General features: G+C 47.5%; 1 protein-coding gene across 12 annotated transcripts in view; it reads left to right on the top strand.

Annotated features, from left to right (window-relative positions):
• Positions 1-14,057, top strand: part of Dcdc2c (doublecortin domain containing 2C) — a 69,537-nt gene that overhangs the window by 41,689 nt on the left and 13,791 nt on the right. For 4 of the 12 annotated variants that reach the window (XM_090337501.1, XM_090337503.1, XM_090337500.1 and 1 more), the window contains 3 exons: positions 1,106-1,147; positions 12,555-12,618; positions 13,818-13,926. In XM_090337501.1, coding sequence (XP_090193627.1) covers positions 1,106-1,147; positions 12,555-12,618; positions 13,818-13,926 — 215 coding nt within the window. Of the gene's footprint in view, positions 1-1,105; positions 1,148-7,068; positions 7,139-12,554; positions 12,619-13,817; positions 13,927-14,057 lie in introns of those variants that run through there. The other 8 variants (XM_090337509.1, XM_090337512.1, XM_090337510.1 and 5 more) reach the window with 7 other exon arrangements.

Here is a 14,057-nt window from a genome sequence, read left to right as displayed (position 1 = left end):
AAGGTTTAGAATCAGACACCATAGTGGCCTGAGGGTCATATTTCTTTCCTACTTCTGGGGGGGCTCTCTGCTCTGTCCCCATTTTCGATAGAAAATGTAGGATTTCTTCTAACTTCTTCTCCATCGTAGCCATTCGGCCCTCCATTGACTCATCATAACTTTCCTCCTTGATATTCAAACCTGAATTCTGATACTCAATATCTACTGGTTGTTGTTCCCTTTTCAAAATCTCACTTAGACTCTCTTGGGCTGCGGCATATGGCTCAGCCTCAGGTTCTTCAGAAGGGTCCTTTAACTCATAAAGTTCCCTTAATTCAAGATTAAGTTCAGCATCTTCATGTAGAGGATCTATGTATTTACTTACTAAATTCCATACAGTAGTAGCCTCTACTGGGGTCTTTTCGGGGCCATATACATCATAATAATCTTGAATTGTTTTTCCTATCCGCTGCCAGGCTTTTTGGAATTCCTCCTCTATAGACCTCGGGCATGCCTCCTTGAGAAACTGTAGGAAGCTCTGAAGCACCCCCTCTTCCACCCACGTTCCGTGGGCTTCAAATAGGCCTGTTAAGATCGGTAGAAATAACCCATGGCTATTAGCTTGACCCATAATTTTTACTCCTGACTATACTCTCTTAATAGTCCTACGATGTGTTACTCACCACAGGGAGGGGTCCTTCACCTTCGTCCCAGATTTTCAGGGTCCCTGTTCGGGCGCCAGATGCCGGGGCCAACCGGCAGCAAACCAGGGTTCGCAGATTGGGGTTCCTGAAATAGGGGACAAGGACTAGGAAGAAAAAGAAGAGAGACAGACACACTAGGTCCGGGATGTCCGCAGTCCAGGCAAAGACTGACTAGACTGCCGCGTTTATTTTCCACTCCCACTTCTTCCCTCCTCCTCTCCCAGGGAACCTCCAGGTGTTACATTCATATGGTAATTCTCAGGTCATTTACATAGAATAGGGCCAGAAAGCAATAAGACAATATAGCCATCGTCTGATGCAAGTCAAGGTACAGTTTGATTCCACTCTGGCTCCCAACAGCTAAGGATCTCCTTGCGTGCGCTTGTAGAGAGCTGATTACGCTATGTTTTTCTTAACAATAGGAGAAAGAAGATGGAAAGCTTGGTGAAGAGGTTGGAAGAAAGGTTTGTACTGTGTTTCCCATCCTGAAGACAGGATGAGCCTCGGACCCACAGATTCTGTCCCACGTCACCCCGTCCTTGAGGCTGGAAAAGGAGCTGGGGAGGGAAATGCCATCACAGCTGAACCTCTCTCTAAACCTCCCTCTCCTTCCCTCCCCGCCCCCCCCCCACCAGTGCGCCTGGGGGCTGGAGAGGAGCACAGGGAAGGAAGCACCATCACGGTGGGGACAGAGACCTGTCCTCACCTCCCTGCCAGCACAGCAGTGGTGCTGTTCTGAATAGGCTCAGGTCTTCATCATGTGCAAATTAATTGCTGACAATTGTCTCTGTACATAAATTTCATTTGCCAGTGTCGTGGTGCACCTGGACACCTTAAAGATCACGGCACTTACAAATACACAGGAAGCTTACCGGAACCACACCAGCTCAGAAAGGCCCCTGGGACCCGAGGTTGGCTCAGCCTGGAGCTAAATGTACCTGTCAGAGTTTTCAATAATCTGCAAGACACAGTGGATTTGAAAGTTCTGAAAAGTACAATGTATCTATGTAAATGCTATCTGTGTTACTTGTACTTAAGCTATACTTGGGCCTGGTAATGAATGTTTGCTCTCAGTTTGACCCAGGTTTCTGGGTCTTTTGTTAGCACTGGGGCCATCTCTGGCTAGGCAAACAGCAACCCGGCTTCACCGCAGGGCCCCGTCTGCCTGAGTAAGGTCTGGCGCGGTGCTCAAGGAATGGTTGCGGAAAGGTCATTGTGTTGTTTGTTCTTTCAACCACAGATTTTGACCACTCTCAGGTCATTAAAGGATCGTAGATGTAGAGCAGCCTGGTTTTCCTACTCTGTAGAGCCGGGGCATAGTTCCACGTGGAAGTCAGGGTAGGGGCTAGAACCCGTTCCAAGAGCCCCATGTGGTGGCTGGGCGGCTCCTGAGTGCAACAGGAATTCCATTCACATTTGAAATTAAATTTTGCACTTTAGCTTTAAAGTCCTAAAGGCAGGAATTACACTTTACTTAAATATATGTTTTCTCAGCATCGTGTACGTGCATTGTGTAATGGGCAACATTAATTATGCTTAAAAACCAAAGTTTCTTCCGTATTTTACATCAGTTTTGAAAGTAAGAGTGTCTTTGTTAACAGGTAAACACTTTAGTGTAGATCTATCAACAGTCACTGATGAGAATTGAGGAAGCAGAAGCTCTGCATCCATCGACTCAGAACCTGCTTTCTTCCTATTTATTTTTGCAGTACTAGGGATTGAACTGTTTTTCAGCCTTTAGTATTTGTTTTCTCGCAAAAGTTTTAAAAATTAATGAATATTAAAAATACAGAAGCAAAATATGTTTCACCAAATGTGAAACTTTGAAGTTTTTTCACTTGAGCATATTGTTTAAATTGTTTTCCGTTTTCTTTTATCTTTCCAGTTTTTGTTTCCATTTTGAATGTGGTATAGTAAGAGGTATTATAGGTAGCATATTAAAACCTGTTGTAAATGCTTGATAGGTATGTAGTTCTCACCTGCAATTTCAGCTCTTGAAAGGCTGAGGCAGGAGGACCTGGACTTTACGGCCAGCCTGGGCTACATAGTGAGACACTGTCTCAAAACAAAATAAAAAATGATGGGCTGTGAGTGCAGGCCTAGGGGTAGAGTGCTTGCCTAGCATGTACAACACCCTAGGTTTGATCCCCTGGAACCATATAAACATAAAAGAAAAAGCCGGAAGTGGTGCTGTGGCTCAAGTGGTCGAGTGCTAGTGTTGAGAAAGCCCAAGGACAGTGCCCAGGCCCCGACTGGCAAGCAAACATGGCAGCATCCCCAGATGCTCTGACGCAGGTTCCTCAGTGTACTTCAGAATGTGGAGTTTACTGAGCTGACATCCGCTCTACTCTGGGTCAGTGGCTTTGGCATTCACATTAGAAGCAGCAGCAGCAGTGACAAAATGGCCAGTGGTGTCTTGCTTATATGGAATTCTCTAGGACATCCCACAGGCACCTCCCCTCCAGGCACGGGGTGTGGCTGAATTTCACCTCTTACAGAGTGAGACAAGTGAGCACACAAGTCCACAGCCGTCACCGGGGCTCAGTGAGCATGCGCTTTACCAGTCAGTTCAGGGCTTTCATTTAATTACTTCTGCCAGAAGTGCCAATAAAACCAGGGTTTTCTTTGATCCAGCTTTGTCTCTGACTCAGGATTTTTGTGACAAAATGAAAATGACATTGATTCTTGAATTGATTTTTAAAATTCATTGCCGGCCCACCCTCCTTACTATTTTTTCTCTTTATTATCTTGCCACCACTGTGGAGTATTTTATTGCTTCCCTACAAGGCAGGGTCAGTATTGATCAACACTGGAGTCTTGAAAGCAAAGTATAGGTCATCAGTAATTGCTAAGTGGTATCATGGTGAATTAAACATCAAGTAATGAAATGTTTTGAGAATTACGTGGTTGCAGAGAAATTAATCTTAGATTACTCCGTGTGTAGAAGAGTCCTTTAGATTCAAGTGAAGAGAAAAAGTCTTTTACCTCAATGTGAAGAGCGCTGCCCTCAACACCGAGGCAGACAGATTCTGTCTGTAAAGCACGCAGTATTGACAAGGACAAACCAGTCTGTCTCTTCATAGGGTGGAGACAGTTTCATATTTAGGACAGTGTAGAAATCACATTAGGCCATCACAGGAGGAGAGGGGACGCCTCTCGAGAGGCAGAGCCTGGGAAGAAGGCCTGTGGCGCAGGCAGTCTAGTTGTCATGCCTTCCATCTTAGAAGCACTGTGCTCTGCTTCTGGGTTCTGCCTGATGGCTCAAGTTTTCATTCTCATCCTCACTCCCCCAGTGGACCTGGCCTCCTCCAGGCATCAGTCAGGCCTTGTATCTCTTTTCTGGGGGTGGGGGTCATGGGGCTTGAACTCCACCTGGGTGCTATCCCTGAGCTCTTCAGCTCAAGGCTACCACCCTTCCCCTAGGCCTGGGCGCTATCCCTGAGCTCTTCAGCTCAAGGCTACCCCTCTACCCTTGAGCCAAGCACCAATTCCCATTTTCTAGAGGTTAATTGGAGATAAGAGTCTCAGGTCCTTTTGTGCCCGTGCTGGCTTTGAACCTTGATCCTCAGATCTCAGCCTCCTGAGTAGCTAGGATGACAGGGGTTTGCCACCATGCCTGGCAAGGGGCCTGGTATCTTTGTGCTTTTCCCAGCCCCGTACTTGTTCTCATTCTAAGACTAGACCAATGGCACCATTCCAGGCAAATCTTCCACCTCTGTGCTTCTCTGTCAGTGCGTCTTGCCTCAGGCTGGGTACGGCCAGCTGTGCTCCTACTTGTGCCACCCTGGGCTACTCTGCCTCCTGTGCCTCTCTGGGCTATCTCTGTCTTCCATGGGTCCCCATGCACCCACCAAATCTGCTGTTGTGGAAGGCGGTGGAGGAGGAGAGAGGAAGTCAGGCGCTGGCAGGGCTCCGTGCTCCTCCCCATCCTCCTCCCCATCCTCCTCCTCATCCTCCTTGTGTCATCTCCCCTCTTCCTGTCTCCAGTGCTCTTCTGTAAGCCAAGGACATCACCCAGCTTCGGCTCTTCCTGCAGGGTGAGCAGGTACAGCAACTCGGTGCCAAGTTGGGATGCCTGAGCAGCAGGAGAAAGACACGGGAGGACTAGAAACCCTTCTCGCTGTCCCCTCGGAACCGTGTGTCCATCCCTGGGCACACAAGTTGTCAGGACCCATTTCATTTTGGACATATTGCCATCTTGTCACTGCCCTGCTGGCCTCGGGGTGGTGCAGATGACCACACGCTACCCAAACCTTAGCCGCTGCTGAAGGAAGCCCGTTCTGAAAGCCAGCCATCCGCAGCTTTAACGACCTGTTCCTCCTGACTCATTGAAAATAGCTACGGCAAACCCGTTGCAACCTGAAAAACACAGGCTTTAGGAAAAAGAATCCCGTTTTACTAAAACACGCAGCGAGTAGCATTTGGCAGAGCTCTTTGCCTCCACAGAGGTAGCTGCTCTATGCTGTGCTGGGTGAAAAGGCTGAGGACATCGGCCTTATACAGACTCACACTTGAGAGAGGAGCGGGAGTCTTTCAGATCACTGTGGAGACTCTTTGATAAGACACCAAAACTTCACAAAGGCCAGCTTCTTACAGTTTAGTGGTAATGTGAATCAGAAACTGTGTCCGTTGCTTTGCATGCTTGGTCGCATTAAAAATCAGTTTTATCTTGTTACTTGCGCCTAATTTTGTACCAGGATACATTGGCTATTTGGAAAATAATAATGCCTTAATAAGTAAAGCAAATGGTAACACATGTAATTTGTTCAATGTTTAAAAAGTCATGCATGTCACTATTTCATTTGGTGTCTTCAGTAGAGATTTTAGTTTTGGGAAGTTGTCAGACACCTGTAACTGTTTTGTAAACTGTAATTTTTGAATGTTCGAATTTTATTATGGGACCCAAACAATTCTAGTTGTTCTTATTAAAGTCATAGGGGCATTGGATTAAAAAATGTCAAATATACAAGAAGGACTAAGTATAGTTTTTTCCCCCTTTTTTTGATGAGTCTTGTGGCTTGAACTCTGGGCCAGGGTGCTGTACCTAAGCTCTGCAGCTCAAGACTAGCACTCTTCTACTTGAACCATAGTGTCACTTCCTGTGGTTTATTCTTTATGCTTTTGGTAGACTAGTATTCTGGGTACTATGTGGCTATCTTATCTTGTACCTTAATCACACACACACACACACACACACACACACACACACACACACACACATGCGCACGTGCGTTCCTTTTGAGACTCTTGTGGAACTTAAATGTGTGGCAGAAGTGATCCATGCACATACTTTTATTTCCTCACATAGAACATGAAACAGATGTGGACTCAGGGCCGGCATTTAATAATAGTAATTTTATTTTCTATCAAGTAGCATTTTATTTTTTCATTTTTTATTTTCTGTGTGGGTCATGGGGCTTGAACTTGGCCTGGGTGCTGTCCCTGAGCTCTTCAGCTCAAGGCTACCACCCTACCCTGGAACCAAGTCCCACTTTCTGTTTTCTAGAGGTGAATTGGAGATAAAGAGTTTCTCGGCTTTGTAGGCTTTGTAGGCTTTGTATTGCCTGGGCTGGCTTTGAATCATGATCCTCAGAGCTCAGCCTCCTGAGTAGCTAGGATTATAGGTGTGGCTCCTGTCCAGCATTATTTATTTATTTATTTATTGTGGGGCAAGTAGCATTTTAAGGAAGACCTTTTCCTCAAATCACAAGGGCCTGGAGCCCTGGCGTGCCTGGTCCTCAGGCACCGGCAGGCCTGGTGTACCTCGTGTAGATACACACGGGCAAAGAGGCGGGGCTGGTGGGACTGTGAATGAGGGGCGTTCTGACTTCTTGGACCCCTGGATGACCCTTCCAAGATGCCTGCTGGATGAGCAATGTATCAGGGCGGGTTGGGGGCTGGACCCGTTGACCACAGACTAGCTGATGGCTGTGTTAGGGTACACAGGCTGCTTGCTCTAAGTCCTCTAGCCAGGCCCCTGGGGAGGGGAGCACTGACTACAGCAGATGTGCATTTCCTGCAGCTCTGAAGGCCCGGAGGCCTGGCTCAAGGCCCTGGCGGATGCCATGTCCGGGAAGGGCTCTTGCTGCTGCTCCTTCTCCCTTAGGGAGGAGAGTCAGGGCTCTTGTGTGAGTACCAGTCTCTTGCTGGGCCGGTCCTCAGCCAATAGACCGTCAGCCTAGGGCTTGAGGCTGCAACGCCCGCACGCTGCTCGATCTCTCCGGGTTGTCCACCCTCCCTGGAGATGCGGCCTCTCGCCCGGGCCTCCACTCTTTCGTGACCACCTGCCCTCGGGGGCTGGCTCGATGCTGTCCTTGGCTTCTTGGGGATGCGCTCTTGGCACTCTCCCTCGACCTGTCACTCACAAAGCTTCTCTCTTCCACAGAGGCTTTCCGGTTCCCACATTTCATCTGTTGACGTGTCTGTGTTGAGCCCTACGGAGCAGAGGAGTGGCGGTAGGAGATCAGTGCTCTGTGACTATTTCACTGTGCCGTGAACTGGCATGCATTTCCCAGTCTGGGCCCTTTGGCCTCGGGCTGTGTGGAAGGAAGTGTCCTTCCACCGTCAGCTCAGGCAGCAGTTTGTATTGCAATTAACACAATATTGGTAATGTGCTCTGTAGCCTTACCCCTTTGTGATTTTGTTCTGCTAATGACTAGTGGTGTGAGCAGCTTTGCGCCCTTATCGGGTATCCATAGGTAGGTTATCTCTGGGGACACATTTGTTCAAGTCTTTTCCTCTATTCTTATCATTTGGGCAGTTTGTTTTCTTTCTTCTGAGAATGGTGGGTCCTGCGTAGATCCTAGATAAAAATCCCTTGTCAGATGCATGCCCTTTCTTCTTTTTTTTTTGAATAGAACATGTGGCTTGGGGGTTGGGAGCTGGCCTAGTGGTAGGATGCATGCCTAGCATGCATGAAGCCTTGGATTTGATTCCTCAGTACCAACCACAACCACAGAAAAACCCAGATGTGGTGCTGTGGTTCAAGTGGGTAGAGTGCTAGCCTGGAGAAAGCTCAAGGACAGTGTCCAGTCCCTGAGTTCAAGCCCCAGGACTAGCAAAAAAAAAAAAAAAAGAATATGTGGCTTGTATGCCATTCAGTTAATCCTGTTTTGAAGAGCAGTTTCAAATTTGGAAGTGAATTTGACCATTTCTTCCATAGGTTATGCTTGTTATATCATATTTAAGAGTTGTGTGCCCAAGGTACATTCTTAAAGATTACTCTTCAATTTTCTTCTAGAAATTTGATTGTTTTATTTTTACATCGATGTTGGGATGTGTTTGGAGTTTTTGTATGTTGTGCAATGTACAATGAGATTTTTTTCTTTTGCATATGGATGTCTGAAGTATTCCTGTACTATTGCCGAAAAAAATTCTTTCTGCCTAAAAATTACTTGCATGTTGTTCATAATCAATGAACCTGATTTGTGTTGTGTTTTTTCCATACTCTCAGTTATTCCCCATTAGTCTATGTCTTTTCTGTCACCAGTATCAGGCTTTCCGATCCTTGTAGCTTTGAAGTCAAAGTGTGAGGTGACCTCCGTCTTACCCTGTTGGGGTTGATTGAGATTCAGATATCCATTGATCAATCTGACAAACCACAGAGATAGTCAATGTCTCTGCTTACTTAGATCTATATCTTAAAAAAAAATCAATGTTTTGCAACACCATTACTGATCTTGTATATTTTTATCCGATTTATGCATAAGTATTTTTTTAGGAGCTACAAGAGGCCAGAAGTTTCAATTTACTAATCTAAATTTATTGCTAATATTTAGGGAAACAATTATTTTCATCCATTGATCTGAATCTTGAAACATTTCTGATTAGATTTCTAAGGATATCAGGTGTCTGTCCATCTTTCTTTTCTTTGCTGGTGCTGCTATGATTTTTCTAATCTTTGCAATGAACAAACTGTAGGTTTCACCAATTTTTTCTATTTTCTATTTTTATTTCTTTACTCTTCATTATTTAATTTTTTCTTTGTTTGCTGAGATTTTGATTGGCTCTTTCTCTTTTCTGTTTTCTTTTTTTAGTTTCTGAAGGTAGATATTTATGTCACTAATTTGAGATTGCCCTTACTTTTTGTTTTTTTTTTTTGTTGGTCGTGGAGCTTGAACTCTGGGCCTGGGCGCTGTCCCTGAGCCCTTCAGCTCAAGGCTACCACCCTACTTCTGGACCCACAGTGCCATTTGCGGTTTTCTAGTGGTTAACTGGAGATAAGAATATCATGTTCTTTAATGCCCAGGCAGGCCTTGAACCTCTATTATCAAATCTCAGCCTCCTGATTAGCTAGGATTACAGGTGTGAGCCACGGTGCCTGGCCCCTTATTTTTTAATATTGTAATTTTATTCCATTATGTTCAAAGAATATATGTTGCTTGATTTCAATCTTCAAAGTTTATTGAGATTTATTTCGTGGCATAGTATTTGGCTACCTTTTTTTTTTCAGTCCTGGGCTTGAACTCAGGTCCTGGGCACTGTCCTCGTGCTTTCTCAAGGCCAGCACTCTACCACTTGAGCCACAGCACCATTTCAGGCTTTTTCTATGTATCTGGTACTGAGGAATCGAACCCAGGGCTTCACACATGCTAGGCGAGCACTGTACCACTGGGCCCTGCTCCCAGCCCTGGGCACAAGAACTAGCATTCGTGATCATCTGTTGGTTTATATCCTTCCGTAAGTCTTTATTTCCTGTTGATTTTCCTAGCTGTTGCATGCATCATTCACAGTGGGATAGGGAAGTATCTCATTATAATTGTGGGCTTGTCTATCTTTTCCCTTCTGTCGGTTTTCACTGCAAATACTTTGGGATTCTCTCGAGATTCCTCAATGATGAAGGGTTTTCATGCTGAGCTTATTTTTTTTTATCATTGACTTGTGATTTTCATTGTATCAAGTGAGAACTCTGCTATCATTTTTATCCTTGTTTCTCTCTATTATGATTCTCCCAGTCTCTGGTTTCCTTCAAGTTTATGTTTATTTTTCAGCAGTTCTGGTGTCTAGGTTTTTATAAAATTTTATTGTGAAGGTGATGTACACAGGGGGGTTGCAGTTATATAAGTAAGGCAATGAGTACATTTCTTGAACAGTGTTATGCCTCCTTCATCTTCTCCCACTCCCCCACTTCAACCTGTCGGGGTGTTTTGACTCTTTCTTTATTCTCATCTTGTTTACCGTCTACATGTCCACTTATCCTTTTTAAATTTTTTGTTTTAGTTGTCTTTCCTGCAGTACTGGGGTTTGGGCTTGGGGCCTCACATTTGCTAGGTAGGTGTGCAAACCCAGTCCTTATTAGCCTTTCTTGGTGACCTGGAATGCCTTTGTCTGTATCATTTCTCAGAACTTCTCAGCTATTGCATCTTCAGATATTTTTGGTTCCTCACTTCTCTCTCTTCTCTGCTCCACCTGAGTTACATTGTGTTCGCTCAGCCTCCAGTGCCTGGACACTCAGCCTCTTCTCCTCACTCCGTTCTTCCTTGGCTTTGATTAGTTCATCAGTAATGTTTAATTACTTGTTGTCATGAAGTATTCTAGCATTTCCATTTGTTTCTTATGGTTTATTCTCTGGTGAGATTTCTCACTTATTAGTGTGTTTGATGGTCACCTTTTCCTGTTAAAGCAGGATGTTTTACGCACTTTTCTATAAAAAGATGAGAATATTTCTGCAGGCCACATGGTCTGTGGTTTAGAGCGTGGTTTTCTTGCCCCTGCTTCTGTGGCAATGTATTATTCCAGTGGCCTGGGGTTCTCTGCTGGGTCCAGCTGCATGCAGGCCACACCTGCATCTGATTCTGTAGATTGCTGCAGGACATGTGCATGGCTTCTGTCTCTTGCTTTTTCCTGTGTTTGAGAAATTTTGGTTAAAGGCTTATTAACCTTATCCTATAGAAGGACTTGACTGACATTTCCTGTAAAGGCCGGAAAGTGAGCGGTAAGACTTCGTGGGCTCTCCCAGTGCTCTCGCAGCGTGAGAACTCTGTTGTATTTCAGATGCAGATGCCAGGAGCAGGTGCCTGGGTGGGGACCTGGGCCGCTGCTGAATTTCAGTAGCAGATGGAGGCAGCGCTGGAGAGCAGGAGGGCTTCGTGGGTTCCAAGAAACCTTTGCTGCAAAAGCAGATGCCAGGCTGGACTTGACACAGGCAGAAGAGACTGGGATGAGTGGTACAGATGCATGGAATGATGGGTGTCTCCTCCTCTGCAAGGCGTTGAAGGTCAGCGGCTGAGTCAGTCTAGATGGGAGCCTCGTGGGCGGCCTGGCGTTGCTATGGTTACCCCCCTCACCAGCAGCGTGGAACTGATCGCTGAGCGTACCTGGGGGTTGATGTTTTTTCTGGGAGGGGTGTGCTCACTGTTCAGCACTAGGTGCTCTGGCCCCCTCGCCCCCCCTCGTGCAGGCCCCCACTCCCACACCCCTGACGGTGGTGGGTGGTTCCTTCTTCTCCTTCTAACATTACAGCCTCATACTGCGGCAGGCTGGGTGGTGGTGGGGTGATGTATGGGTATTTTTTGTGGTTCTGTGTCTTTGCTCACTGTCTTGGTTGAGACCAAGAACTGTTTCTTCCCCTGTCCTTGGGGGGATGGGTTTATTCTTCTCACTTCTCTGCCCACTCCCGGCCCTTGTAGTGCCCTGGAGGTGAGAAGGAAGCATTGCTGTCCTTTTTCTTTTTTTTTAAAATCAGCATGGAACTTGGTCTGTAGATGGGCTAGGGTATGGGACTCTGGTTTCCTGCTGCAGGGGGTGGGGGAGAAGGAGGCAGGACACCTGTCCCCTGCTGTGGGGGAGGGGGAGAAGGAGGCAGGACACCTGTCCCCTGCTGCAGGGGGTATCTAGTGTGCCTTCCTGTGTCCTTCTGCCCTGGCTCAGGATCTCCAAAAGCACCCAGTGAGGTGTGTGGAGGGAGCCTGGGAGAGAAGGGGTTCTCCCTCACTGGTGCCTGCAGGTCCCACAGGCTGTGTGTTCTCCCACTCGTCCACACTCACTAAGAATTGTGTAGCTGTATAGCCTTTTGTCTGGCAGTCTTGCCTTCTTTCCAGGCTGGACCTTTCCAGGAAGGCAGCCTCCCATCCTAGGAACCATGAATCCATCTTCATATGAATTGGTTTCTCTGTGGCCGCAACTCTTTGATGCTTAACCATTTTTTTTTTTTTTTGGTCAATTGCAGGGCTTGAACTCTGGGCCTGGGTGCTGTCCTGAGCTCTTCAGCTCAAGGCTAGTGCTCCACCCCTTTGGGTCACAGCACCACTTCTGGTTTTCTGGTGGTAATTGGATAAGAGTCTCATGGACTTAGTACCCAGGCTGGCTCTGAACCACCATTCTCAGATCGCAGCCTGCTGAATAGCTAGGACTAAAGTTGTGAGGCACTAACGCCTGACTCAAGGCTAACCTTTTGTAGATTGCCTAGACATTTTTATTGTTGGAGTAGGAGCAACTCTTTCCCGCTACGTGCCACCAAGTGGACAGGGGTGCTTTGTTGAGATGGTGTGTGTTTGGCAGGGCAGCTGGTTTGGGGAGCACTCGGGGAGAACCCTGGCCACCAGTGTGAAGTAGTAGCTCTGCCCTGGCGAGTCCAGCAGGCTGGGTCCCGTGGCAGGCCTTGGGCCTGTCAGATGGCAGCGAGCCATGGGCTCGCCTGTCTTGCTCTGGATTGGTAGGTCAGCCAGTGGAGGGCCAACTCTGGGTAGTGCCAGGAGAAGCAGGTGATGCCTGCACTGGCTTCCGTGCTTTGGATGTTATCGTTGAGTGTGTTGATCTCTTCGATGAATTGACATTTGGCCCAAATCTTATATCTCACAACCCAGTTGTAGCTGAGCCTTCCAAACCCCAGGGAAAGGTATCAGCTGCTAACACTGCTGGTTTCTGTTTCAGGGAGACAGTTCAAGAGTGTCTTTTAAGAAAAAGTTTCCCTTAAGACACAACACAAAGAAAACAGGTATGTTATGTCTGTATTCTGTGACACACACACACACACACACACACACACACACACGCGCGCACACACACATGCGCGCAGCATTCCTGGCTTCCAAAGCAGTTTCTACGATGCCTTGGTGTTTGACTTTCTGGTGTAACATTCTTGCCTCCAAGAGGAGGACCATGAGAATTAGTGCTGAATGAAATCATGTTCGGGAGATGCTTTGCAATGTGTTTTATTAGGGGAGCGGGGTTCTTACAGATGAGGAAGCGGAGGCAGAGGGAGTGGGTGTCCTGCTCTTGCCGAGTTGCAGTGGAGCTCACGGCAGGCAGACGCTTCTGGAGTTCAGGTTCTGGGTCCTCGCAGCTCGTCCCGTAGCCATGCATTATGGCTAGGCTCTTCACCAGTGCCTTTAAATGCTCTTTAGCTACTTTCTGTTCCCCCACACGTAGTGCCTGCAGCGCCCCGCTTTAGGAAGTGCAGTGATGAAGCCCCTGAGAGCTAGCAGTGGCCCAGGGGCCCCCGGGCCAGCCCCTCCCTGCTCAGCGCGGGCTCCTCCCCCGCGGCCTCCTGCCTTCTTCCTTGGACTTCAAGGCTGGGAACCTGGGCTTTGCCTGTCCTGAGGACAGACATGGGAGGAGCAAAAGCGCCACTGCCCCATGGTGGAGGCCGTGCCCTTAGTCCTGTGGGCAGTCATGGCCCAGCACAGCACACTGGCTGACCTGACTTAGCGTTAGTGCATGGTCAGAATGAGACTGCGTGAACTCCAGGGAGAGCAAGGGCGAGGCTCATAAGGCACAGACAGATGGCTGTCTGTGGAGGTGGAGGGTGCCCGGGTGTGTGGGGCACTGAGGGAGAGAAAGCTGCAGGGAGAGGGGCAGGAGGGGCAGGTCCGGGGGTTGGCAGGGTCCACGATGGCTGTAGGACCCTCAGAGGAGCAGCTTCTGTAGTTGTGCTGTCTGTGGCTGGGAGGAGAGGGAACAGGCCTCTCGGGACCATGTATGTTATACGCTTTGCTACTTGGCCTTCCCCATTTCTCTATGATTGTTCATATTTCATTAGTCTTTCAGGAGTGCTCTGGGGAAGAGTTTCCCTTGACTGCTGGGCAATGGCCAGCTTTGATTTTCTATTCTTCTAGTAACACAGGAGAGAGATGGGCATTCCGTGTGACATGCCAACAAGATGATCAGAGAAGCTTTTGTTTGTTTGTTTTTAAGACAAGAGGTTTATAAGCTGGATCCCCCAGATACTAAAGTACGAGGGTGGCACCGGTGCTGCACCAGAGGAGAATGCGTGGGCTCCCGACCACTGCCTGTGGCCCCACAAGTAAGTCTGACAGCAGCACCAGTTCAGCATGGATCTGACCCTTTCCTTCCTGTTCCTTCTGCTTCTAAGGGACCTCTGCAAGTAACCCTTTGCCTTGGGAAGAAATATGAATATGAAAAAATCTGCCTGAT

Source organism: Megascapheus bottae, chromosome 7, assembly GCF_031878675.1.
Source record: "Megascapheus bottae isolate mThoBot1 chromosome 7, mThoBot2.hap1, whole genome shotgun sequence".
NCBI classification, from domain to species: domain Eukaryota; kingdom Metazoa; phylum Chordata; class Mammalia; order Rodentia; family Geomyidae; genus Megascapheus; species Megascapheus bottae.
Note: the sequence above shows the minus strand (reverse complement) of the source record. Positions and strands in the feature narration are given on the sequence as shown.